The 27,732-nt window shown below is 42.7% G+C and overlaps 1 protein-coding gene across 3 annotated transcripts in view; it reads left to right on the top strand.

The window, feature by feature from the left end:
- The first annotated feature begins 3,737 nt into the window (after window positions 1–3,737).
- ULK4 (unc-51 like kinase 4) overlaps window positions 3,738–27,732 on the top strand; it is a 215,037-nt gene continuing 191,042 nt past the window's right edge. For 2 of the 3 annotated variants that reach the window (XM_045579448.1, XM_045579447.1), the window contains exons 1-15: window positions 3,738–3,916; window positions 6,860–7,053; window positions 8,271–8,370; window positions 9,968–10,107; window positions 13,837–13,999; window positions 15,294–15,395; window positions 16,420–16,503; window positions 18,100–18,175; window positions 20,752–20,844; window positions 22,807–22,925; window positions 23,064–23,133; window positions 23,857–23,953; window positions 24,340–24,444; window positions 25,063–25,123; window positions 26,865–27,046. In XM_045579448.1, coding sequence (XP_045435404.1) covers window positions 6,916–7,053; window positions 8,271–8,370; window positions 9,968–10,107; window positions 13,837–13,999; window positions 15,294–15,395; window positions 16,420–16,503; window positions 18,100–18,175; window positions 20,752–20,844; window positions 22,807–22,925; window positions 23,064–23,133; window positions 23,857–23,953; window positions 24,340–24,444; window positions 25,063–25,123; window positions 26,865–27,046 — 1,530 coding nt within the window. In that variant the 5' untranslated portion in view covers window positions 3,738–3,916; window positions 6,860–6,915. The remainder of the gene's footprint in view (window positions 3,917–6,859; window positions 7,054–8,270; window positions 8,371–9,967; window positions 10,108–13,836; window positions 14,000–15,293; window positions 15,396–16,419; window positions 16,504–18,099; window positions 18,176–20,751; window positions 20,845–22,806; window positions 22,926–23,063; window positions 23,134–23,856; window positions 23,954–24,339; window positions 24,445–25,062; window positions 25,124–26,864; window positions 27,047–27,732) is intronic. The other variant, XM_036431957.2, reaches the window with a different exon arrangement.

Below are 27,732 nucleotides of genomic sequence, written 5' to 3'. Positions count from 1 at the left end.
GGATGGGTAATAGGTAGATTCCTTTTGCTCCTGCTCCTAGGGCAGTGGTCGGCAAACTCATTAGTCAACAGAGCCAAATATCAACAGTACAATTGAAATTTATTTTTTTAAAAACTATATTTTATTGATTTTTTTTTTTTTTTTTTTTTTTTTTTTTTTTTTTTTTTTTACAGAGAGGAAGGAAGAGAGATAGAGAGCTAGAAGCATTGATGAGAGAGGAACACCGATCAGCTGCCTCCTGCACGCTCCCACCGGGGATGTGCCCGCAACCAATGTACATGCCCTTGACCAGAATCGATCCTGGGACCTTTCAGTCCTCAGATTGACACTCTATCCACTGAGCTAAACCGGTTTCGGCTGAAATTTCTTTTGAGAGCAAAAATTTTTAAACTTAAACTTCTAATGCCACTTCTTCCTAGGCCGTAGTATTTTGTGGAAGAGACACACTCCAGGGGCCAAAGAGAGCCACAGTTTGCTGACCACGTGATGCGGACTCCAGAGTCATGTAAGACTTTTTTTCGCGTGAATTGATGTGTTGCAGCCACAGACAGGCAGTTAGTGCAGCTCAGTGCTTCAGGGCTTTGACTCTGACCCCCGGTCACACACACTGTGCTGCCTTGTCCTCACCATTTCCCCTCTTTAGGTTTTCGCTGTCATCTCTGCCCCTCCCTTCTCTGCAGATAATTTTTCTTCTGTATTATAAAATTTTAACACCAAGTTATTAAAAACCATCTCCAACTCATTCAAAAAAAGAGAGCTCATCAGAACAAAATTAGTAAGCCAGAGACAGAACTTAATGTGCATATTAAGGAATTGATCTATAATGAAGGAGACTTCTGGGCTTCGTAGAAGAGGTGAGAAGGGAAACAGAGCTATAGGCAGAGTCCCAGGGAGGAGAGTGGTGCATGGTGACTTGTGGGAAGGATGCCTCAGGGTGTGCAGGACAAAATGTGCCACGCTCCATTCAAGTTAGATGTATACACATATGTGAAATTCATCACATGTAAGTATACATATATACATACACGTACACATTAAATATATATGTATATAATATATACTCTTGAAATATATTCAATTAAGATTTATGATGTCCAGATAGAATAGGTGGTAGGTATGTGGTTCCAAATGCAAACTGTGCGAATTGCATCTCTTATACCCAGTTCTGCCTCCACCCACCTCCCCTCCACAGTCAGCATCTTCCTTCAGGAGATGTCTGAACTGTTCTTGGCACATATATGCATATATATTTGCCCCTCTTTTCTTTTATCTCCACAAATGGTAGTATACTACACCATGATTTTTCTCTGCAATAATAAGTCTTGGAGATATTTTCATATCATACACAAAGAGCAAATTTATTTCTAATTTAATCCGTCTCCTGCTGATGGACATTTGAGTTGTTACCAATTTTTAAAAATTACAAACAAGGCCGTGATGGATACTTCTGTGCCATTTTGCAAACGTAAGCATATGTCTATTGGGCAAATGTTTAGAAGTGGACTTTCGGGTCAGTGGGATGCGCATTTGCCATTTTGACAGATATTGACAAAGTGCTCTCCCATCAGTCATGTCAAAGTACCTGCTTTCTAACACCCTCACCACCACCACGTCTAACACTCACCTTTAAGTTGTTTCCTTTCTGTGCTGTCACCTCCCTCTATTATGTCAATAAAAATCTGTATCATCAGTAACGTGGGCTTTGGGAATGAAGAAGAAAGCTCTATCAAGTACATGAGGGGAAGCAGGGCTGGAGGCAAATAGCATGTGTTGGAGATAAGATGGTAAAAATGAACAAGCCTGCTGCAGGAAGTGACCCTTCTCCCCCCCCCCCCCAAAAAAAAAAAAAAAAAAAAACAACAACAACAACCCACCCACATGCTTTTCCTGAAAAATAATCTAACCCGCCTGGGAGTTGTTACAACACGTGTGATAGATGCTAGTATGATTAATTCTGTTGTTAAAAATCTGGGTTTATAATTCAAGATTGTTTATAGCAGGATACCTTAAAATGTTCTGGGTCATTAGTACCTCTGAGAATCTGATCAAACCCATGTCCTCTCTAGCAAGAAAAATGCACATGCACACACACAAATTTTTAAATATATATATTTTATTGATTTTTTACAGAGGGGAAGAGAGAGGGATAGAGAGTTAGAAACATCGGTGAGAGAGAATCATTGATCAGCTGCCTCTTGCACACCCCCTACTGGGAATGTGACAGGAACCAAACCTGGGAGGGACCCTTCAGTCCACAGATCGACGCTCTATCCACTGAGCCAAACAGGTTTCGGTCATATAATTCTTATTATTCAAAAAGGAACTCCTATTCACATGGAGGAAGCATAAAAGGCCATTAATTTGGTCTAACAAGCTTTCAAAGAGCATGGCATCCATGAAGAAGAACCAGAATGAAAGAACAGGTGAAGTTCTGAGAAAGAAAGCACTAAGCAATTGTTAAAAAAATAATTTAAAGTAATATGAAAAAGTAGCAACAAATGTTCAAAACATGAAAATTTTCAAAACATGAAATGGAGAACTGAAATGCATAAATATATCACAATATATATTTATATACTGCATATGAGGCCCTTAGAACCATAAGAAATGCAAAAAATTCACTGTTAACTCATTCTCGAACCTCCCCTTTAAAAATCAAATTGCCCCCCTGTGGGGCTCACGTTGGGAACCACTACTCTACACAAAACTGACCATAATAAGATTACTGAGAAGGCAGGATTATAAGTCAAAGAATAGGACATGTGTTTCACCTGAGATCAGAGACACAGTGTCTACAAGTTTGTAAAGCGTGGTCCCTTATCAGCAACATCTATTTCACCTGGTAACTTGATAGAAATGCAGACATTTGGGCCTCATCAACATCTACAGAACCAGAAGTTCTGTGGACGGGGCCCAGAAGTGCTTTCTTAAGCACTCTATGTGAGTCTGATGCTCAAGTTTGAGAAAAACTGCGCTAACGTATATGGAGGGAACAGGGGAGCTGGCGCTCAGGTGTCTGGTAGTTGGAATTAGAGGGCCTGGAGCTTTCCAAGTCATAAGCAATCAAATCGAGATCACAGGATCTGGAGGATCTGGTCTGTTTTCTCAGGTACAAGGAAGTAACCCATAGCCTTCCCTTTTCCAAAGGGTGGGGAACCCAAGGAGCAGGCTTCTGAGCCCTTGGTTACCCAGGTCCACCTGGGCTCCGGCGGGCGTTAAAAAGAATGGAAAGAAACGGGGGGAGGGCAGTGAAGAAATGATGAGAGCCCAGGGGCCCCAGAGCCGCCAAAGATGGAGCTACAGCCCAGATAGGTCCTCTTTATGGGTCCAAGACCCCAATCCCCACACTCCATGAAAGGATGGACCAACTGGCCGTCACCGACTCCTACTTCCAGCCTCCTGCCAATAGGAACCCAACTGCTCAGCCAATCAGCGCCAGGGACTTCTTCCGGCGTCCTGCGTGCTGCCCTGGAGACCGGATGGGCGAATCCAAACGCGGAGGGGTGCTGAGTTCGCGAGAGCCGAGAGCCCCGCCTCCCTCCACCACTTTCTACCCCGGCCCAGGGTCGGTGGACTCGTCCGAGGGCTGGGCGCGAGGCCCTTTGGGTTGAGGGAGGTGCCCTAGCCGCCATACTTCCAGCCAATAGGACCCGAAACTCTTCAGCCAATCAGTGCCCTGCGCTCTTTCTGGCGTCCTGCGTGCTGCCCTGGAGACCGGATGGACGAATCCAAAGGCGGAGGGGCGCTGGACGCTCCCGGCCTCCCGCTGCTCCCGTGCGTCCCGCCTGGCTTCATTGATTCCCCCCCGGTTTGGGGCCAGTGGATCCGTCCTAAGGGGCGGGGGCCCTAGTATTCGAGACCTGCGCACCAGAGGGAGCCGTCTAGCAGGTCAGTTGCATCTCCCACCAGAGGCCAGGTGAGCGGCAGTTTTAGGGGCGTAAACCTGGATTGGGGGTCCCTCAGCCTCCGCGATTAGAGACTGTGGGCTGGGGGGTGCTGCCCACCTACTCCCTCTTCTCCCCTCTCCCGCCATCCCTCGGTCCGAAGCCAGACCGAGCGCAGAGCCTGCAGTGAATTCGCTCAGGAGGCGCCCTTGTTGAAGTTCTTAGCCAAACGCCTTGCCGCCTCCTGGGTCTTCGGGGAAAGGGTGACGCGGCCTGAGGTTCGCGGAGTGGAGCGAGCATCCCGAGGCCGAATTAAAACTGCTTGCGAGGCCCGGATTCCAGAGTTTTCCGATTCAGGAGGTCTGGAACGGGGCGCGAGGATGTGTTTCCATCCAGTTCCCAGGTGTTGCCGATGCTGCTCGTGCGGGAGTGGAAAGGCGGGGATGATTGCGGGGAGGAGCCCAGTCTTCACCTGCGTGCGTGCCCCTGGGTCTTGAGTGCCTCAGTTGCTTGTAGGTGTGATTTGCTCTCACCTGTGGCTTTTCGGACGCTATCTAGTGAACTTGGGCATGAAAAGAGATGTAAACGGTGCACCACGCTTTTAGAAAATGTGCAAGACTAAGCTGTCTGGGATTGCACACACTTGGGTGAGAAAAGGATGGAGAAACCCAGGAGAGCGATTGCTTTTCGGGGGTAGGAGGAGTTGTGATGACTGAGGCTCGTGGAGGGATTTCTGGGGTGGCCGCCCAGCGCTATTCCTGACCTGGGTGGGTGGTGATGACAGCGCTGTGCCTCTGTCATTCAACTCTGTTTTGTGGGGTCTTCTGTATTTGTGTTTTATTTTTACAATTTAAGAGGTTATTTAAAAAAATTTGCCGAAACCGGTTTGGCCCAGTGGTAGAGCGTCAGTCTGCGGACTGGAAGGTCCCAGGTTCGATTCCGATCAAGGGCATGGACATTGGTTGCGGGCACATCCCCGGTAGGGGGTGTGCAAGAGGCAGCTGGTTGATGTTTCTCTCTCATCGATGTTTCTCTCTCTCTCTCTCTCCCTTCCTCTCTGTAAAAAATCAATAAAATATATTTTAAAAAAATTTATAGTGAGAAGTCCATTGTGAAGCATGCCCTTAGACCGTTGGTTCTCAACCTTTTTAATGCCGCGTCCCTTTCATATAGTTTCTTATGTTGTGGGGACTCCCAACCATAAAATTATTTTCGTTGCTACTTTATAACTAATTTTGCTACTGTTATGAATCGTAATGGAAATATCTGTGTTTTCCTATGGTCTTAGGCCAGTGGTCAGCAAACTTATTAGTCAACAGAGCCAAACATCAATAGTACAACGATTGAAATTTCTTTGGAGAGCCACATTTTTAAACTTAAACTTCTTCTAACGCCACTTCTTCAAAATAGACTCGCCAGGCCGTGGTGTTTTGTGGAAGAGCCACACTCAAGGGGCCAAAGAGCCGCATGTGGCTCGTGAGCCGCAGTTTGCCGACCACGGTCTTAGGCTCTACAGCATCTTTATCTGGGTGTATCCTAGCCAATTTATAAACATTTAAGTAAGGTCTCTTTATTTCTGGCTCAATATCTTCTTCATTTTAGCAATGTTTAGTTTAATCACCCAGCTGTTGTGGCTCAGTGGTTGAGCGTTGATCTATGAACCAGGTGGGGTTTGCAGAAGACAGCTGACCAGTGATTCTCTCTCATCATTGATGTTTCATACCTTATGATAGGGGTGTCGAACTCAATCAGAGAAGGGGCCAAAATCTAAAATCCAGCCTAAATCGCGGGCCGAATGGTTTACTGAACAGTCATAAACTGTCATTGTGATGGAAACGCAGTGGAGTGCAGTGATGACAGCGCGGTGCGGGCCACATTGCAAGGCCTGGCGGGACAGATTTGGCCCGCGGGCCTTGTGTTTGACACATGTGCCTTATGAAATAAATGAAAATATAATTAAAAAAATCTTGATTTAGCAAACTTTTCCTGTAAAGGGCCAGATAGTAAATATTTGAGCGTGTGAGCAGACCATGTGGTCTCTGTGTTACAACTACTCAACTTTGACATTGTAGCGTGAAAGTGGTCTTAACCAATATATAAATGAATTGGGCATAGCTGTGTTCCAATTAAACTTTATATACAAAAACAGGCAATAGCCCTGACCTGTTTGGCTCAGTGGATAGAGCGTCAGCCTGTGGATTGAAGGGTCCCAGGTTCGATTCCGGTCAAGGGCATGTACCTCGGTTGCGGGTGCATCCCCAGTGGGTGATGTGCAGGAGGCAGCTGATCGATGTTTCTCTCTCATCGATGTTTCTAACTGTCCATCCTTCTCCCTCTCTGTAAAAAATCAATAAAACATATATATTTTTAAAAGTTTAAAAACACACACACAAAACAAAAACAAACAAACAAAAACAGGCAACAGGCTGAATTGGCCCAGGAACCAGTAGTTTGCTGAGCTCTGACTTCAAATAATATTATTTGTACAATATCTGTGGGTTAGATGGAAATGCTGTCATTTCTGTATTTGTTTATGAAGTATGTTTACATACATTGTTTCATTTGTTCCTCATAATTTGAGGGTTAGTGGGACATATACTGCCCAAGTCATCATACAGATGTGGACATAATGTGCTTTCCATTGTAGCAAAGGCATCAAGATACATTGCCTGAAATTACATTCATTTCATGATTTTTGTTTTTTTTGAAACAGCCGTCACTTTCATTATTCTTGTTACGATCTTTAGGAAGTTGAATATTGGTTTGTGAATTGTTGTTTCTTTTATTTTTCCCATATGTTTTTTCATCCTAAAAAAAGAAAGACTCTGGTGCTCAAACTTACTTGTAGGTGTTGAATGCCAGAGAATCTTAATAAATTTATAGAATTATTAGACTTACTTACGTATTAAATATCCTGGCTAATTAATCATATAAATAGCTTGCATATATGGGTGTCATTTTTGTTCCCACTTTAGGAGCTAGAGATGCCATCAGGCTGTCTTTCTACCAGGTGTGAGAGGTTGGCCCGGAGATGCAAAACTTCGTCCTGTACGAGGAGATCGGCCGAGGGAGCAAGACGGTTGTCTACAAAGGCCGACGGAAGGGAACCATCAATTTTGTAGCTGTGTTTTGCACAGACAAGTGCAAAAGGCCTGAAATAACGAATTGGGTAAGCCAAGTATGTTTCCTTCCCTCTGGCAGCAGACAGCTGTGATTGGGTAGAATAAGTAGTGTGTAAATAGAAGCCATTGAACTCACTATGGCAAGTGCCACGTTTTCAATCTGGATGCCGCCAATCCTGACTAATGACTGATAAACTTGCCCTCATCATTAACAACTTCAGAGTTTTGTTTGTTTTGGTAAGAGTTGGGGGAAATACAGTCTGTATTAGTTCATTTACTTTTAAATTTAGTATGTGATTATGAAGCTTTCCAAAGGAAGGACTTCGGGGGAGGGTGACTTGGGTTTGAAATAGTCGTGCCACAACGACCAGGCTTCCTTTGGACCAAACCTGACCCTTTTTTCCCCTCAACTTTTTTGTTTATTGTGGTAAAGTATACATAACACAAAATTTACCATCTTAACCCTTTTTTCCCCTCTCTTTTGTTTATCCTCACTCGAGGATGTTTTTTCTATTTATTTTTAGAGAGAGTGGAAGGGAGGAGAGGTAGAGAGAGAGAGAGATCAATGTGAGAGAGACACATCAATTGGTTGCTTCTCATATGTGCCCCACCTGGGGTCGGGGATCAAACCTGTGACCCAGGTACATGCCCTTGACCAGGTATTGAACCTGAGACCCTTTGTTGCATGGGCAAACACTTTAATCACTTAGTAATACCAGCTACAGTAGCTCTTTTGATGTATATCTTTTGGCTATTTTCCTATGAATAATATTTCTTTTGCAATATTTACCCAAAATACACAGAATGTATTATACAAGTTTTGAAAAAACTCATTTTTAAGGTTGTATGTTTCCATGTGACCTTCCTTTATAATCATCATTTTGATGTCCATAAAGAATTCCTCCCAGTGAATTCTATTGTTTTCTTATCCATTTCCCGATTGTATATTTAGGTTTTATTTTTGTTTGTTTGTTTGTTTTAATATATTTTTATTGATTTCAGAGAGGAAGGGAGGAGAGAGAGATAGAAACATCAGTGATGAGAAAGAATCATTGATTGGCTACCTTCTGCATGCTCCGTACTGGGGATCGAGTCTGCAACCCTGACATATGCCCTGACAGGGAATTGAACCGGTGACCTCTTGGTTCCTGGGTCGACGCTCAACCGCTGAGCCACACCTGGCTGGGTTATTTAGGTGCTTTTTAATAGATGCAAGGGTTTTAAGAACTTTTCTTAAAAAGTGTGATTGGTGTGTGTTTTATAGGTCCGTCTCACCCAAGAAATTAAACACCAGAATATCGTAACCCTCCACGAGTGGTATGAAACCAGCAATCATCTCTGGCTGGTAGTGGAACTCTGCACAGGTAAGCCACATTATGTGGTTTCAAAAAAAGTCAGCTGTAGGTTTTGTTATTTTCCTTTCTTCTTTTACAGATACATGTTGATATTGTTGACTATGTTAACTTGAAAATCTGTTGTTTAATGGATATTAGGGAAGGGTAAGGGCTAAAATATTTGAGAAGAGGAAGATTTATAATATCATTCGGGGTTCAGCTTTACCTTGGTATAAAATATTACCAAACCACTTATGTGAAAATTTAGAAATATTTTTTAGTAGTAATTAATTTACCAAATAACTTTTTTTCATTCAATAAAAACAAAGTATTTTAGGTCCACTAACTATTAATTAGCTTATTACTTTATAATTTTTTTTTTTTATGAACAGAATACTTGCTCTTTATAAAAACTTAAGCAATGTGCAAAGTACAAGAATGAATCAACAGATACCACCACCTAGGAGTAATTAGAGATCACATGTTCTAGCTCTTGCTTGATACGACTCTCTAGGACTATATACAGGGAGAAGGGTGACTGACTACATAGATATTTGGGCTTTTAGTGCCAGTGTCTTCAGGGAAAAAATGAAACAAGTACCACGGTTAGTGTACTCCTGTTTGTACACCGAGGAAAACAGAGAGTCATTAAATATTAAGGCACGCTGTAATTATGTCTAACTTTATGAGTCTTACCTATTGGCACCTGGAATTTATAAAACTGAGTCACAGAGTGGTTTTGTCATTTCATTTGCTGAGTCGGTGGGATACTTTGGTCTGAATTACTTCCACAGATGTGCACACAGGGAGCAGGGGACTTCTCTGTGTTTTATTGTTGTTATTATTATTATTATTATTATTTATTTATTTTTTTTTTTTGCCTCAGTTGCTGTTTCTGGCCCATGACCAGTGTAATAGCCTAACTGTAATTTATGCCTGTGTTTGCCAAGGTTCCTCACCCACCAAGACAAAATCAAAAAAACCCAAAACACCTACTCCCTTTGTCACGATAATTCTGATTGAACTTCTAGATGCCAGCTGAGACTTCACTGTCTCTGAATTTGGCTCTTGCTTTAATCTTGACCCTGAAAAAAAGAAGCAAACAAAAAACCCTCCATGTTTATTTCTGGCACTGAGGTTTGATTTTCTAATGGTTAAGGAAAGGCACCATCTTTTTTTGCTATGCAGTACATTTGCAGAATTCGACCTAACTTTGTACAGGAACCAATGTGATTATACTTTGCATAATGTCACTTAAATGCACTGTTTGTGTCAGTGTTTCCCCCTAATTTTTGCAGCCATTCCTTTCCCGAAGGAGCTAGAGTGAGACATCACAGCACCAGGGTGATTATCACTTCCTGCTTCCCACCCACCTCCTCACTGAGCAGCCATGCAGACTGAGCAGTCGGTCCCCTGGGCTGGCCTGGATCGAGGACACAGGTTTCTGATAGTCTGATAGGGCGCTTGTCCATGGTGTTCACTCACAGGTGTGCTTCCCCTGCTGGGCTGTCCAGGGGTCCAGATTTGATCATTTTTTCCATGCTCAGTGTCTCTCTCTCCATGGAACCTGCTGGAGGCACCGTGTAATGCTGGGGGGCTAAAATGGGTGATTTTAATCAACTTGCAGGTGGTTCCTTAGAAATGGTCATTGCTCAAGATGAAAACCTCCCAGAAGATGTAGTGAGAGGCTTTGGGATTGACCTGATTACTGGATTGCATCATCTTCATCAACTTGGCATTCTCTTTTGTGACCTTTCTCCTGGGAAGGTAATTCATCAATGTTTTGATTTCCTAATTGCTTGTTCATTGACAGTGCTTTTTCAACGGTACATTTATTTTTAGATATAATTTTAGGTGTAGAACATCTTGAAATTTTGTGTTACCATCTAAATATATAAAAGGTTAATATGCTAAGTATCCATCTGGACATCACATACCTGGCTTCCTTTCCCTAGCGTCTAGCCTCCTTACAGTTTCTTCAGCCCAGGAACCCAACTTCCTTTATAGCCAGGTGGAAACATTTTACACTTTAACCAAATGTCTGTGAAGCATTTCCCATGCCTCATCTCATTTGATCCTCACAGAAGTCCTGGAGTAGGTAGATAGAGACTCAGTGGAATCCTATTTTCTTTTCATTAGCCAGGAAACATATTTAGAAAGCTTAGAAACTTGACCCGACTGAAAAGAAATAAGAAATGGTGGACCTTGAAAATGTCTTCAGGTGTTCTCACTGTATAGCATATAGGCAAACACTACTGCAGTTAAATATTATACCCTTTGTTCTCCCTGCATGATCTACAATACAAATCTGCTTGGTGTTGATATTACTGCTGTGTTGCTGACAATTGCCTGAAAGAGAAGTTGGGGTGCTTGGTTGACACTTCTGTTATGGAGAAAGGGCAAATAGCGATATTAAAATATTTCTTCTAATTAATTTTCTCTCGGTGTGCATGAATTTGTGCACCAGGCCACTAGTTTTTTTAATAAAAGGAAACTGTATTTTAGCTACCTACTTAGCTACCCATTGAAGTCCTTGTAGAATGCAGTTTCCCCTCCTTTCAGAGCTCTGTGACTGATTATTATTGCTGCTGACCTGTATTGTGAATGGTGAGGTTCATAGCTCTCTGAAATCATTCTTAATTCTTATAATACACAATTATGAGCCATTACTTTAGTTTGATAAAGGCATTTTTGGCTATTGTGGATCATATAGTTTCTTTTTTGGTTACGCTAATCATCCATAAATGTGCTTCAGTAGTTGTCATGAAACCTGCCTAGTTTCCTGGTCACAGTTGACACTGACATTTAGGAGCCCTGTGCTCTGGACAAGTTTCTCTCTCTCCCTCTCCCTCTCTCTCTCCCTCTCTCTCCCCACCCTTACTTTCTTGTCTCTAATATAAAAATGGGAATTTCAGGGCAAGTGTAAGGCTTACATGTTGTATTTAGGACAAGCTTCTAGGACACTTTTTGGTGCCCAGTGCCCTCAATCAAGCATCAGTTATTATTTTTAGAAGTACATACTCTTAGAGAGATTGTATTGATTATGGCTCTGAGTTGTTACTGTCTCTTTGTTAATGTGTACACAATGAAATGGAAAGTTGAATGTTTCCTTGTTAAACATTATTAGAAGCCATCTGTATGAGAACATAATTAAATCTTAAAAAAAATCTATAAAACTCTTCGTAACAGATAAAAATCCTTGTTTGAAATATTCATATACTTGCCTGAAGTCTACAGCCATTTCATTGTGGTTACAGCCCTGAAAGCAGCCATAGGCAGCATATAAATGCACAGGTGTGGCTTGTTTCAATAAAACTTTATTCATGGACATTGACATTTGAATTTTATATAATTCTTGCATGTCAAGAAATATTAATCTTATTGCATTTTTCCCCCAAGCCATTTAGAAATATGAAACCACTCTTAGCTCATACCTGTGCAGAAACAGGTGCTGGCTGAGATTTGGCCCAGGGGCTGAGGCGTGTGGGAGTTGTTTAGTGAGGTCTAGGATCAGCTGTTTATAATCTGGGACGTTCAGGCTGACTCGTAATGTAACTTTTATTCCAGAACTGGGGTTGGCAGAGTCTGGGCAGGATTCCTGTTCCTGTAAGTGAAGCTTTATTGGAACATGGCCACACCCTTTTAGTTCTGTATTGTTGGTGGTACAGAGTTGAGTAATCGGGACAAAGACCTTATGGCTTGCAAAGTCTGAAAGATTTACTAACTTAAAAAAAAAAAAAATTGCTGACCCCTCCCACTGGTTCTCAAAGTGTGTTCCCTGGACCAGCAGCATCAGTGTTTCCTGGGACTCATTGGAAATGAGTCCTGTAAAATCAGAAACTCTGGGAGTAGGGACTAGTAGTTCCTCTTAAATCTTCCGGGGGCGTCTGGTGCTCCAACACGTTTAAAAGTCACTGGGGACTTTTAACAGAGATCCTTAATATTTCTGATTAGAAACTAAGGGCAAACTTTAAATTTTTTTTTAAAATATATTTTATTGATTTTGTACAGAGAGGAAGGGAGATAGATAGAGAGTTAGAAACATTGATGAGAGAGAGTCATCGATCAGCTGCCTCTTGCACACCCCCTACTGGGGATATGCCCGCAACCAAGGTACATGTCCTTGACCGGAATCGAACCCGGGACCCTTCAGTCCCCAAGCTGACACTCTATCCATTGAGCCAAACCGGTTTCGGCTTAAATTGTTTTTAACGACAAAAAGCCAGCTGACTCGTTGCAGCTTCCCATAAGTATTTTTAGTGGCCGTGGAGAAAAAATGAAAAGTAACAGGACACTGGCTCCTGGCATGGTTCCAACACGCCACAGATACCTTCTGGTCACAACTTACGTTAGAGACGTGAGCACTTAGCACACGCCAGCCACTGTCCACAGCCCTTTGCACCCATGACTGTGGTCTGTAGAGTTACATCTGCTTTTTTTCATTTTATAGGAGGAGAGAGAGAGGTTTAGAAAGGCTAAGCAAGTTCTCCAGGTCAGATTGCCTGAAGTTAGGTGTCTAACTTTAGAACCTTAGTCTTAGCCAGACATTCTATAAACAACACCTGACAGGCGTGCTTTCTGCCGTATTGTTCCATATACACTGCCCTTAGGGCCCAAGGTTTCCCTCTGTGGTTATTGATGTGTTCATTATATACATCTGAGAATGAACAGCTTATTATTTGATTCCATTATTATTAAAATGTTGGATTTATTTTTATTTATTTTATTTTTTTAAATATATTTTATTGATTTTTTACAGAGAGGAAGACAGAGGTTTAGAGAGTTAGAAACATTGATGAGAGAGAATCATCAATCAGCTGCCTCTTGCACACACCCCCCCCCTCCCCCACTGGGGACGTGCCTGCAACCAAGGCACATGCCCCTGACTGGAATCGAACCTGGGACCCTTTCAGTCCACAAGCCGACACTCTATCCACTGAGCCAAACTGGTTTTGACTGGATTTATTTTTTTTAAGTTTCTGTAAAAAATTTTTTTTTTCTAATATATTTTTATTGATTTCAGAGGAAGGGAGAGGGGAAGAGAGAGAAATATCAACGATGAGAGAGAATCATTGATCTGCTGCCTCCTGCACGCCACCTACTGGGGATCGAGTCTGAAACCTGGGCCTGGGCCCTTGGCCGGAATTGAACCTGGGACCCTTGGGTCTGCAGATGGATGCTCTATCCCCTGAGCCAAACCAGCTAGGGCTCTTTAGCTGTTTCTTCTTCTTCTTCTTCTTCTTCTTCTTCTTCTTCTTCTTCTTCTTCTTCTTCTTCTTCTTCTTTTTCTTCTTCTTCTCCTCCTCCTCCTCCTCCTCCTCCTCCTCCTCCTCCTCCTCCTCTTCCTCCTCCTCTTCTTCTTTTTTAATATAAGCATTTAATTTTCTAAGTTGTGATGAAGCAAGAAATGCTTCCAAGTGCTGTAGTGAGAGTATGAGGTGCTGATGAAGGGTAAGTGGAGTCCATGCTGACCATGTTCATCTTTAATCTGTGTAGATACTCTTGGAAGGGCCTGGCATGTTGAAGTTTAGTAACTTTTGCCTGGCAAAAGTGGAAGGTGAAAACTTGGAAGATTTCTTTGCTTTGGCAGCAACGGAAGAAGGAGGAGGTGATAGTGGGGAAAACGTACTGAAGAAAAATATGAAAAGTAGAGTCCGAGGTATGTGGAGAGTTTTTAGATCCTAACTCTAGTTGTGGGCCACCTAAGTCATGTTTAGGGGAGAATGCTGACCTTTGATTTAAAGAATGGAGGGAAAATAATAATAATGGCGAGGAGAAGTCTGGATACAGGGATGACCTGTTGACAGCCTAAAGCAGTGGTCAGCAAACTGCAGCTTGAGAGCCACATGCGGCTCTTTGGCCCCTTGAGTGTGTCTCTTCCACAAAATATTATACCACGTGTGGGCACGCACGTACAGTGCCATTGAAACTTCGTGGCCCGTGCGCAGAAGTCGGTTTTCGGCTCTCCAAAGAAATGTCAATTGTTGTACTGTTGATATTTGGCTCTGTTGGCTAAGGAGTTTGCCGACCACTGGCATGAAGTTTTCCCGTGCGGACCTAATACTGTGTAGGGCACCGGAACCCCCGACCGCCACTGACCACACGTCAGAACATAACCAGCGGGGGTTTTGCCTCACTCCTGGCCGTGTCCTCAGCACTTGGCACAGTGCCTGGCACACACTAGTGGCTCAGTAGTTATTGGTTCCACATCGCTGAGCAGCTGATATTTGCCATTAAGGAAGATTTTTAGGGGTTCACTCTTGGATGGTGGTTTTGACAGTGAGCTTCACCCTGGCGTGTTGGCTGTCCTTGAGCCCGTGTGCAGTGCTGGGTGCTGTCTGCCTGGATGACTGAGGGGGCGCCTGGGGACGGAGCCTCTGTCAGCCCTGGTCTCTGAGTGTCTGGGCATCAGCCCGCGGCTGACCTGGGCTGCACTGGGGTCTGCATGATAAACAAGCTTTGCTGTAAATTCAGGGGGAATGTGGGGTGTTACTGCTGCGGAACTTAACACATCCTGTCCAAGCTATTCTACCCAGAGCTGCTTTTCTTTTGACTATTTAAATGGTTAATTTAAAAGAGAATAACTATGGACACGAAACTCTGAGGAGAGAGGGTGTGAATGGGGAATGGTAAGATATGTACACAGATAATAATTTAATAAAAAAAATAATCAAGGGGAAAAAATAAATAAATAAAAGAAAATAACTATGCCTATATGTGCCACACCTCTGACTCAGCTGGGTTTTTGAAGTAACTCTGTTTATATTTTCACATATCCTGGTAAAATGGAATCTTAACTCTCGGAGTCATTAAAAGATGTGAAATGCACCTGCAGTTTTGTTCATGTGCATATTCTCCTCCTCAATTTTCCCTCCTCAGGTCTCTCCCAGGCGGGTTTGTGTTGAGAACAAGACGAACATCTAACCGAGCTGTTGCTTGTACTCCCTCTGTAGGGTCGCTCACGTACACAGCGCCTGAGGTGGCGAGGGGCTCCGACTTCTCCGTCGCCAGTGACCTCTGGTCTCTGGGCTGTCTGCTGTATGAGATGTTTGCAGGTTAGTACTTTCCGCTTCCTTTTCAAGTCTCAGCTGGATAAATACAAAGGTGAAATTTTGTAAACGTTTCACCTATAAGATATGAAAAGGTTGGTTATTATTTTAACTCAATTTTTTAAATATATTTTATTGATATTTTAAGAGAGGAAGGGAGAGAGAAAGAGAGCTAGAAACGTCGATGAGAGAGAAACATCAACCAGCTGCCTCCTGCACACCCCCTACCGGGGATGTGCCTGCAACCAATGTACATGCCCTTGACCGAAATCGAACCCGGGATCTTTCCGGGATCTTTCCGCAGACCGACGCTCTACCACTGAGCCAAACCGGTTTTGGCTTAACTCAATTTTTAAAAAATATATTTTGTAATGATTTCAGAGGGGAAAGGAGAGAGAGATAAAAACATTAAATGCTGAGAGGGAATCATCGATCGGCTGCCTCCTGTACGTCCCCCACTGGGGATGGAGCCCACAACCCGGGCATGTGCCTTGACTGAGAATTGAACCATGACCTCCTGGTTCATAGGTCGATGCTCAACCACTGAGCCACACCAGCCGGGCAAAAGGCTGATTTTTCTAATTTCTGTCTATACTGATTTTGGCTGAAGTGCTTGGAGTCTAGGCATATTCGGGTCGCTAGGACCTTTTTGGCTTATAGGTATTTTTTGTGAAAATCTGGAATGTTGAAATGTGTCTAACTATTAAAGAGCTGTGCTTATTGGTCGAAATTCTTGCAAAGCTACCTGTGAATGACTTATTCCCATGTGTTCAGTAGCCCCATAAACTGTGGGTCCTGGTAGGTTCTATGTGTGAATTTGTATATTGGTTGGGGTGACAGATTTTGAATCATAGAAATATAAAAATACATAACAGTGTGCCTGGTATGTACTAGACTTTCAATAATTAGTTATTGCTAGATGAGCATTTGTAAATTGTGTAATGCTGAACTATCTGCAGTTTTTTTTTTCTTTCCAGAATTATTGGTGATGACAAATGTATTTAATTGACAAGTTTTCGTGTAATTTCAGGAAAACCTCCATTCTTCTCAGAAAGCGTTTCAGAACTAGTTGAAAACATTGTCCATAAAAATCCTTCGCCACCTATTCCAAAAGGTAGGATTTTGTTTACAAATGCAGTTAATTTACACTTTACACTGATTACAGGGGCACTTTTGTTATCATTTTTATTGACTCATGACCTCCCAATTTACATTTTATAAGTGTTCCCTAATTGATATTTTTAGAAATGTTAGCATTCCCTTTGCCATTTTTTTTTTTTTTTTTATATACTGAAATGGAAAAGTAGTAGTTTCCTCACTTAAAGTCACACATTACTTTGCCCTCCTATATCTAGCGATGTCTGGTTTACAGATTGAGACGTCTGACTTCTATTTAATTTTTTGTCTCTGTGTCGTTTATCTAATTTGGACTAGTGTCCTTCGTGGTTATTCCTGGTTAGTGTTTGCGTAGTAACGAATCGGGCCTTCTCAGCCCTTTGTCTTGAGGATCAGAATGCTGCCCTGGCAAGCTGGTCAAGCCTTTGGAAGGAGATATAGAGTAGTATTTTAAGTGTTGGGATTTTAATCACACAAATTGTGATTAATATAACCATCTACTTTAACAGTCTTAAGGAAAGGAAAGAAAAACAAAAGCAGGCACAAACGTAACAAAGCACTTTGCTCTGTACCACCAGAAAAGTGAATCTTAAGCCACACAAACGAAAAGAGGACTTTACAAAAATAATATTGAGAATTTTTAAGAGGAAAAAAAAAATTGGAAGTCATTCATGGAAGAAATAGGAATACAGGATATTTTCAATTTTTCAAGAATCACCGCTAGGTGAAAAAAACAAAACTCTTGACATTTTGAAAATAGTCTATATTTCTTAAAACAAAATGCTGCATTTTTTTTTTCTTTCATTAACTTCATCTTATTTTTTGTAGAAATCAGTTATTCGTATTTCTTCTGATGACTTGTCAATACAGTATTATTGTTTTCTCCTATAAGTTTAAGGTTTTTATGCAGGGAAGGAACCTGGAAATGAGGTGCCAAAGGTCTGGTCAGGTACCACTGGTGGCCCACGCTCGCTTATGTCTTGGTCCTTCATCAGACGGTGGCCAGAGTGCCTGACAGTGCCTGACAGTATCTGGCCGTGTCTTTAGTCATTGTCTTCATGGCTTCTTATTTTAACCATTTCTGATAATTGGGCCATGGTGTGTGTGTGTGTATATGTATAATTTAGAAAGGCAAAGCTTGGAGATTAAGAAAATTGAACAATATCATAATGTTGTGATGCTTATTATTTTTCCTGCTAAAAATAAGGTAAAGAGGAATAACAGGTATTCTACTCATAGTATATTACAGCAAAATTAGTTAAATTAATAATAAACACCTTAGAAAATGGGGAATAATTACTAGTGGAAGACAAGGATATGAGTTTGTCAGGCTGGTAATCTGGTGTTAGACAATCAAGTGATTTTAGTGGTTGGTTGAAATTTAGTTTTCAGTAGTATAGGAAAAAATATTTTTAAAAAATTTGTGCCCCTCTCTATTTAAATGGGAGTTTAATTGTTATTAGTAGACTCAGTGTTCTCTTTAAAATAATTTATGTGCTGAAAATACCATGACTTTAAATGCTGATGTAAGGTACGTATTCATCTCCTTATCACTTTTTTCTTTTTTCCTTTTTGGGCCTAAATTTGTGTACAGATCCTTCTCTTCCTAAAGCGTCTCCAGACTTTATGAATTTGCTGGATGGTTTGCTTCAAAAGGATCCACAGAAAAGGTCTGTGTGGATGATACTGTCTGTAATATGAACGACAAGTGGGATCTGTTTTTCTTCCATGCACTTCTGAAATAGCACTGTTCCTAACGCACACGGAGGGTTCAAACTGCTTTTTAAAAAAGGAAATCTGAGTTTACACCGAGGGTTTTTCTTTGCCCGTGTTTTTAATAATTTTCTCTCTTATTGTATTAGTTGCCTAATAGCTTGATGGATTCTCTTGTGACTCCTGAATCCAAGCAGCTTAGTCCTTTCCATTGTAGACTTCAGGCTAAGCTCCCTTTGACTGTTGGACCATCGATGGTACTGTCAAGATGGTTGGTGTCATCACACTAACTAAGTGGTATTTTGTTTTATTTTTTAAAGTATATATTTTATTGATTTCTTTTTTACAGAGAGGAAGGGAGAGGGATAGAGAGTTAGAAACATCAATGAGAGAGAAACATCGATCAGCTGCCCCCTGCACACTCTCCATTGGGGATGTGCCCGCAACCAAGGCACATGCCCTTGACCAGAACCGAACCCGGCACTCCTCAGTCTGCAGGCCAATGCTCTATCCACTGAGCCAAACCGGTTAGGGCCTGAGTGGTATTTTAATGCGATATATTTTTATGATGCCCCTGTCATCGTGGAGACATCAAGTGACAGGAAAAGTGCACGGTGTGAAATTTCTGTATTGCAGCGTGGAGAGGAGATTTCCCTGGCCTGGGTGCCGAGAGCAGTTGGTTCCTAGGTCTGGTTCTGCCCCTAGGTAACTACCCCTAGGTAACCAGGAAAAGGGAGTGGGGTGTGGTTGTGAAGCAGGTATTTGGGTCTCTGCCTCAGTGTAAAATAATGTATTTAACATAGCAAATAAAACACTCCATTCTCTGTCTTCATTAAATGTAAGAGAGACCTGGCAGAAGGAAAAGCTGTTCTTGTGTAAGTTTTAGGACAAAGCTCCCATGCTTGTAACAGAATGTCTTTAGGATTAGTGCTATTTTGGTGGATAATCTTCCAGACATCTTTTGATAGGCTAGAAGCATATGTTATTTAGGATGATATAACTATATTTCCACCTACTTATATCTCTATTGTATACCTTTTTTTTTTCTTCATAAATGGGACCACCCCATAAGCTACTTTTTTCTCTCTGTATCTGCTTAGTCATTTTTTTTTCTTTTTTAAATATATATTTTATTGATTACAGAGAGGAAAGGAGAGGGAGAGAGATCAAAACGTCAATGATGAGAGAGAATCAATGATTGGCTGCCTCCTGCACACCCTCTACTGGGGATCAAGTCTGCAATCTGGGCCATGACCTTCCGATTCGTAGGTCGACGCTCAACCACTGAGTCACGCTGGCTGGGCTATATCTGCTCAGTCCTTTTGACTGGCTGCCGTGTGTACATGATAACCTGTCCTGGCAATAAGCGCTGAGAGTGTGTCCTGACTTAGAATACCATACACACTGCTACAGGAAATAGCCTTTGAGTATACTTTTGTTGTTCACCTGGGCAGTTTTCTCTTTTGGATAAATGCTGGCCGAACGCTAAGAGCGCTAAAAAGTGTGCTTCGTGTGCTTGCATTCGGGGAACATGTGTGAAATAATTTCCACTCTCAGCAACGCTAGGAGGCTCTTAACCCACCAGTCACCCGCCACGGGCTTTGCTGATCTCACACACTTTTGCCAATCTTACGGATGGAAAAGAAATTCCATTTTACTGACAATTTATCTCTCCATGAGTGAATTTTAAGAGTCTTTGTATACATATTTGTAATTTTTTTCTCTTTATCATTAGTGTTTTAATTTTGATCAAAGTAGTTTTCACTTCAATTCAGAAATGTTGAATGATCAGATTAATTAAATATAAGCTATTTTCTTCTTTTGTTTTAAAATTTCAGTCAGGTTTGACCTTTCTGAGTCTGATGAGTATACCTGGAGGTATAATAATCGATTAGTAGTAAAACTTAATGCTTTGAGAGTGAGTCTGGGTTTTAGATATAGTCAAAAGTTACTACAATGTGGGTGACAACAGTTAATGTAGTTAAACAACATTTTGGCACCTAAGCAGAGATGTGACTGTATATAGTCATGGAGTTGATATTCTTGTTTATTTCTGAATGAAGTTGTGAGAGTGAAGTTCCACAAATGAAATGTATAAAACAGGCAGGGTACTCTAGAAAAAATCAAGCCTCTCTTGGGGCAGAAGTATAGGTTGGTAATATGTGATCTATTTACTTTACATTTTTAAATTATTGATAGATTTCTCCATTGACTGTTTGAGAACCCAAAGTGTTTTCATCAAGCTCCCTGGATATGACCCCTGAGACTACTTAATTGTCAGACTCTTTCATTCTGTACCATTTAAGGCTTCTGAATTATTGGTTGTTGTTTAGAGAATTTAACTGCATACTGAAATGAAAGAGTAAAGTATCACGCAATCTCAGGGGTACATTTACATGGAGATATTAATAGATGATAAAATCTGATTCCTATGAGTGGGACATGTCCTGGGACTTTCCGCTATAAGTGGGACGTGTCCTGGGACTCCCCCGGAAATTATATTAACAGGATTTTAACACTTGTGTTTTATAAGATTAACTTGGGCAGACCTGTTGCGGCACCCGTTCTGGAAGGACGCTCTTACCGGAAAAGACCAGGACTCGAGCACCGAGGACTTCGGCATCAGGCAGGACCAGCTTATCTCTGTGTGGGGAGCATGGCTGCTAAATACCCCTACCCATTACTGTTCTAATGAGGCAGCATCAACGACAGGAGTTTCTGTGCTTTCAAAGTAGAAAAATCAAGCATTTGTTTAAGGGTTGTTTAAAGAGTCTTGTCATGACATTTTTGTGTTCTTGATTTTGCGGATTTTCCGATCAGTTGTTTACACTCAAGTTACTGATTTAGTATGGTAGTTATTAGTTCTGTTTATCAACTACAAGTGGCTTCCCATCTTGCAAGCATGGGGCAGGACCTCATTTCCCCCTTTCAGTTAGGTATTAGCCACATGACTTGGCTAATGGAACGTGAGCAGAAGTGACATGTGTTCTTTCTGGATAGAAACTTGAAAGCCATTGTGGGATTTGCTGCACTTCTCCTGGCGAGTTAATTGGGAAAAAAAATGTCAAAACGGAGTTGCTGTCAGGCTGGGTCTTTAGTGTCCACGATGAGCATATCTTTCCTACCAGCCTGCATGTCTGTGTGCGAGGAAGAGACACAGATTCTGAGCCACTGGCATTTGAGGGGTTGTGTGTCACCACAGCATAACCTAGCTCATCCTGACTAATATACTTTGTTTTTATTATAAAAACCTTCTTAGCCCGGGATACTTACAAAAATGATGGTATTTGGAAAAGAACAGGCGAGAAGTAGCTGAATAAAAGTTCTGGTAATTGACTTCTCCCCCTCCTTACCGCATTATGATAAATGGTTGTCTGAGCCTTAATTTCAATCTTGGCAAGTTCATTGTATTGGATAGAGGAGTCTGAATTCTATTTGGAGTCTTTCCCAAACTTGAGTTTCTCTGATCCAGTGAGCTTCAGTTATGCTCTCACTATTGTATTAGGTTCTACAGGATATTGGGCTCTGGTCCACCGTGTCAGCAAGTCACAGAATACCCCCACCTTAGTTTGTCATCTTTCTTTGTAACCTCCTTGTCTTTATTTCTCTTTTCTGCCTTATTGCCCTGCTAGGACTTTTTTTTTTCTTCTTTCTAATAAGATACTGAATCAGGAGTGATGGAAACGAACATCCTGGCTTCTGCTTGTAGGATGAGAGTGCCTTTCCCCCTTAAGAACGATGAGGTGGAGGTTTCTGTAGCTGCCCTTTTTCAGTTTGGATGAATGTTGAGTTTTATTGAATGCCTTTATGTATTAGGTAATGTGACCATGTGGTTTTTCTTCTTTCGATTCTCATTATGGACGCTTTCATAAATTGGCTTTCAAATGTTGAACCAGCCTTGCATTCCCAGTTAGTGTGTATTCTGGTTTTTGTCTTGCTGGATGTGCTTGTGGCCCAGTGGCGGGAAGACAGTGAGAGAGGTTGAGAAAGATAGCGGGGCCCCAGGGGTTTGCCCCACATTCCTGAGGCCATAGCTTTCTGGTTAGAGCAGAGGATGACCCTCTGTGAGTGTTAGGCACTGGCCAGATGCTGCTGCTGTTCCCATCCAGCTGCTGCGGGGTTAGCTGGGGACGGGGGCAGGACAGAATGAAAAGAGAAAAAGAAAGCCTAGGGGATTTCCCTGCTCTGACCCAAGAGGCCCCTTTCCTGTCCTTGGAACACAAATAGAGAGCTTCTTTCAGCTTCCTCTGTCCTCTCGCTGCCTCCGAGCCCAGGCTGGGCAGCACTGAGAGGGGAAAATGCAGGGAAACTCATGGCTGGGTCACGGCTACTTGGAGTTCTGGTTTCCGTCCCCAGTTTGCCGGCTGCCATTTATTTTCCTGGGATAAGGCGTATAGACTTCTTCATACACCGCCCGCACGTAGTGGTGCTTTTTCGCTACTCGATGAAAAGCACTCCTCTTCTCACTCCATGGCTTTGCCGAATGTCACGTGGAATTCAGTTATCTCCAACCTTTTGTTCTACACAGGAAGCTGTGTGGAAAGCTCACAAGTAAGTCTGATTGTGTTGACTTTCTCCTGTTGAACAGCAGAAACACGATGGAATGCTCCGGGTCGCAAGATGCCAAGGAGCTGGTGAGGAGCCCTCCGAGCGGACAAGCCAGAGGGGAGAGGAGTGGTCAGCGGCCGGGGCGCTCTCTGAGACTAGGTGGGCTTTCCTTTGAGCCTGTGTGTGCCCCTGAGAATGCTGCCTCGGAGAGTTCCCTCCACATTCGTGTTGTCTCTCTCTAAGTCCCGCTCATGGGACTCGTTCCTTTATGGCTAATGTCCTCCTTTCCTGCTACAGAAAACCCAGCTGAGTTGCGGCCTAACAATACTCTTGGGGGTCAGCTGAACGAGTCCATGTTCCTTCTCAGGTAGGTAAAGTGACTTAATTGTGAGGGGGCCCTGTCCTGGATTTTAAAAACTTTGTGCCCTCCCTGGCATTTCCTGTGAGCTAAGTCAGTACTTGTTTAATGAATGAATAAACAGATAAGGAAGTGAAAGAGAAATGAGAATACTGATGTTTGGGAAGTTGAAGGAATTTGCTAAAGAAGACCCTGGTGATCTGAGTGAATTTCTTAAAATGTGAAAAACTCAAAATCAGAGACTGGGGGGGGGAATGGGTGGCCCATCGGGAGCACTGAGGCATTGACAATGTGGGAGGAGTAATCACAGTGGGTGTGGGTTTCATATAGCTCGTCACTCGGTAGGCACCAAGACGCCTTTCCATATGGAACACTTTCTGAAATCAAATGGTGAATATTATTCGTCCTTTGTAGAATATCTGACTTATTTTCTTAACGTTAATCCTGCTCACACCAGCAGACATTTAAAGAAGAATAAAATCACTGTCGTAAGGTTTCCAGTAAAAACAGGAAATACTGCACAGAGCATAGAAGCTGTAAACAAAAGAAACAATAAATTAGCCAGGAAATTACTTTAAAAAGTTATAATAGTCATGTAATCATAGATAAGATTAAGTGGTTTTTTTTTTTTTTTTTAATATGATGAGATCACAAAGAATTGACATTCTGTCCTTTTCAGAGGGGCACGTTTCTGACGTGGGAATAATGGTCCCTGGTGTGTGTGTGTTTCAGTTCTCGTCCAACGCCGAGAACCAGCACTGCCGTGGGTTCAAGTCCCGGTGAGGATGTGACCCAGAGTTCAGCGCAGGAGGCGCCTCCTCTGACCAAGGTGAGCAGCGATGGATTGTTTTTTATACGTGAGATATAGAGATTCTAAAGAATAATTGCAAGTTGGTTTCCGAACTATGTTCACGATTATAAAATTCACAATTAAGTCATTTCCTCATCCTTGGTTTTTCTAGATAGCACACTTAAGAGAAAGGTGCTTTATAGTTTCTTTCTTTGTTTAAAATAACAGCTTCATTGAGCTGTCGTTGAATACCACTAATTCACCCATTTAATTTGCCCATATGAAAACTCAAAGGAGACTCCCTGTCAGCGCTGTGAGCGTCAGTGGAGGTACGTTATAGACGGCCTTGCTCCGCATCTTATCAGTCCAGGCTGTAAAGCTCTCCATCAGGCACAGACAGAGGCTAATTTCCGTTCTCGTTTCAGACCGCAGGTGCGCCCCTGAGCCAGCAGGACCTGGAATCCCGGATGCGGGAGCTCATCTACACGGACGCAGAGCTCGTCGTCACGCCCATTATCGACAACCCGAGGGTGCGGAAGGACCTCCCAACCCCCAAGGGCTGGGCCTTCCATTTCCCTGAGGACTGATGTCTGGGTGACGTTTTCATTTCTGTCCCTCTTGTCCGCTTTGATTTCATTCGAACCACACACATGTATGCACGCCTACCTCCCGCCCTGTCTGTAACCCTCTCCCCTTCCTGCCTGGGCGGTGGTCTTCCTGCCCCACCCACCCAGCCTCCCATCAGTCCAGCGGGTCTAGGAGGCCCGAGTCCTCAAAGCCTTCCTTTCTCAATGCGTGCTTACCGTGGATCACTGCAGATGTTCTAGTTGATGGTGTTACCAAGGCAGGTGGCACTGAGCACCGCTCACCTGGTGTGCTGGGTGGGCCGATCAAGGGACCACCGCACCCTCTCATGGGTTCTCAGGACGCAGGTGGGCGGTGGCAGGTCCTGGGAGCTTGGGGGCTCTTGGTTCACTTCTACCCCAGGGGATTCTGTTGCTTCTTGTCTTTTATGTCTTCTTATGGGTGACACACCTTACAGCATTCTTTTCTGTCCTCACTAATTTATACTCTGATACAGGCGATAAATCAGGAGCCAATGTCTGTCTCAAAAGGTGTTCTTTTTTTTCTTCTCTTTGAAACCACAGATCATGAAACAACCACCAGTTAAATTCGATCCAAAAGTATTGCATCTACCAGCATATTCAGGTAGGCTCATAAAGGCTTAGACACTCTGTAGAAAGAAATTTAATGGCAAATAGAATATTTTATTCACGAATAGCTAAATTTCTATCTTCTTGCCAACTGGTTGTTTTCTGGGCAGTGTTATGTAAATTGTAAACAACCTGTAATCCATTTGTGCCAGCTTTGGACCATACTCAGAAAGTCTGGGCTGCCCTGTGCTCTTGTGGGCGGGGGAGTTCCTGAGAAGCTGGCGGGCTTTCCTGTCACATGGGTGGGCCCTTCTCCTGCCCTTCCCCTGGTGAGCCCATTGAATTGCCAACGTTTGTGGTGGTATTGTGGGTGTGGAGGGTTGGAGATCACAATGAAGAACTGGGAGTCTACTCAAGGAAGCCAGGGCAGTTGAGATTGGGGCCAGATGGTTCGCTTTTGTGAGGATGGTGTGGGAATGGAGATACTTAAAAGAAGATTGTTATGTTTCTTTTCACCTACTGGAAAGTCTGATTTAGGTGAATATCAGAAATTAAATAAAAAAGAAAGAAAGAAAGGAATTTAGAAAGAGGGGAGGGAGAGGTAGAGAGAAACATCTATGTGAGAGCAAGCCATCAATCCATTGCCTCCTGCATACCACACCCCCTACCGTGGTTTGAGCCGGCAACCAGGCATGTGTCCTGACTAGGAATAGAACCAGCAACCTTTTGGTGCATGGGACAACGTCCAACCAACCAGCCAGTGCAGAAATCTTTTTAAACCATAAATTTGGATGTATTTTATTTGATAAAAGCGATTGAACTAGATTTGGGAAAACTTCATCATCATAGCTAGAATAGAATCTCTGATATGAAATCAAATCAGAGTAAATAAAAACATAAAATATAGTCAAATTTAAATAAGCCATGCCAAGTAGAACACACTATTTATGAAAACGTAGAGGGTTATTATCAAAATATTATTCCTTCCCCTTTGCCCTTTACTCTGAGTTATTCTGGGAAATGACTGTTGCAGATTGTTTGTTTGAAGGTGGAACTCTGCTCAGCCGTGTTAACTGTGGATGCATCTCTTTCCTAGTTTGGCCATGTGTTGGTATAGAGCAGTGGTCAGCAAACTGCAGCTCGTGAGCCACATGTGGCTCTTTGGCCCCTTGAGTGTGGCTCTTCCACAAAATACCATGGCCTGGGCGAGTCTATTTAGAAGAAGTGGCGTTAGAAGAAGTTTAAGTGTAAAAAAATTGGCTCTCCAAAGAAATTTCAATCATTGTACTGTTGATATTTGGCCCTGTTGACTAATGAGTTTGCCGACCACGGGGATAGGGACTTTGAGGCAGGATCCCAGGTGACTTGAGCTGCTGTATTCGCCTTGTGATGTTGAAGAGTAATCTCATTGGAACTTTTCAACAACTGTAAAAATTTTGGCTTTTCTAATATTTTAAGGCTCGATTGCTTTATTTACAGAAAGATGCTTGCTTTTTTGTAATACAATTTTACTTAACTTTGCATTTTGTTAGATTCTCATTTGCAGGATAATTCTCCCTTAACATCTTTTTTTCCCCCAGCATCGTTACAGAAGTGTCCCATGGAAGAAAACGAGATGAGTATAAAAGAGTCAATGAGAGCAGGGTCAGCTTTGGCGTAGTTTTGATTTTGACATTGTGAAGTCGTGACTTTTTTGTCCTCAGTTATCGAAGTTCTGTTCCATTTTACTCCTCCCAAGATATTTTTGGTGGTGCTTTTTCACGAGGCCCACTTTCAGTCTCTCCTTTCCTCTCCAGCGGAGAAGTTAGTGTCGCTGAAGGACCAGGATTGGAACAGCTTTCTGCAACAAGTGTGCTCGCAGATCGACTGCCCCGAGAAGACCATGGGCGCCTCCCGGGCCAAGCTGAACCTCCTGTGCTACCTGTGCGTGGTGGCCGGGCAGAGGGAGGTGGCCACCAGGCTCCTGCACTCCCCCCTGGTAGGTGGTTACGTCGTGACACCAAGACTCCTCGCACGGTCCTCGCAGCATGCCTTCTGCGTGTCACTCACGTGTATCTAGAGATTAAAACGAGAGCTGAATTATTAATTTGTTCCAGTTACAATGGAAAAGGAATTTATCAAGATCATAGGTTTGTCAAAATTATCCTCTGTTTCTTCCTGAAGTTTAAAAGCAGTTGCATAGACGGTGATTTTTGAACGTCTTTTGCTAACACTCTGGCTTGCATTTTATGTTGACTGGTAATAATTGTGGGATACTTTTTCACATCTGAAATCATAGGACAGAGATCAGTTTGTGGAATGAGCTGCCCCTGTGGGCTAGAGGGTCCTTGATTGGGCCACCTGGTGAACCCCAAGGGTTCTGATCTGACACTGAAGTGTGACATTGAGTCCCAAGACTTTCCCCTTGGTCGTACTATTCCTCTGACTGGCTTGTCATGGGGTGGGGCCCTAGGAGTTGGGCAGAGCCGTGGAAGTCACCCCCAGGAGGAAGTTAGAGTGTCTGGGCTTTCTCCATAGTGGGGTCATTGGGAACTGGCTTGAAAATTAAGTCATTTGCTTTCAGGATAGTTTTAAGGTTACTTTTTTGGTACTTGGTGTGTGTATATGGCACATTTAGGGAATATAAGTGGGTATGAGAAACAGAAAGTAGTGTTTAGTTTTTAT

The sequence above is a fragment of the Pipistrellus kuhlii genome, unplaced genomic scaffold (genome assembly GCF_014108245.1).
Source record: "Pipistrellus kuhlii isolate mPipKuh1 unplaced genomic scaffold, mPipKuh1.p scaffold_m20_p_11, whole genome shotgun sequence".
In the NCBI taxonomy this organism is placed as follows: Eukaryota; Metazoa; Chordata; class Mammalia; order Chiroptera; family Vespertilionidae; genus Pipistrellus; species Pipistrellus kuhlii.
Note: the sequence above shows the minus strand (reverse complement) of the source record. Positions and strands in the feature narration are given on the sequence as shown.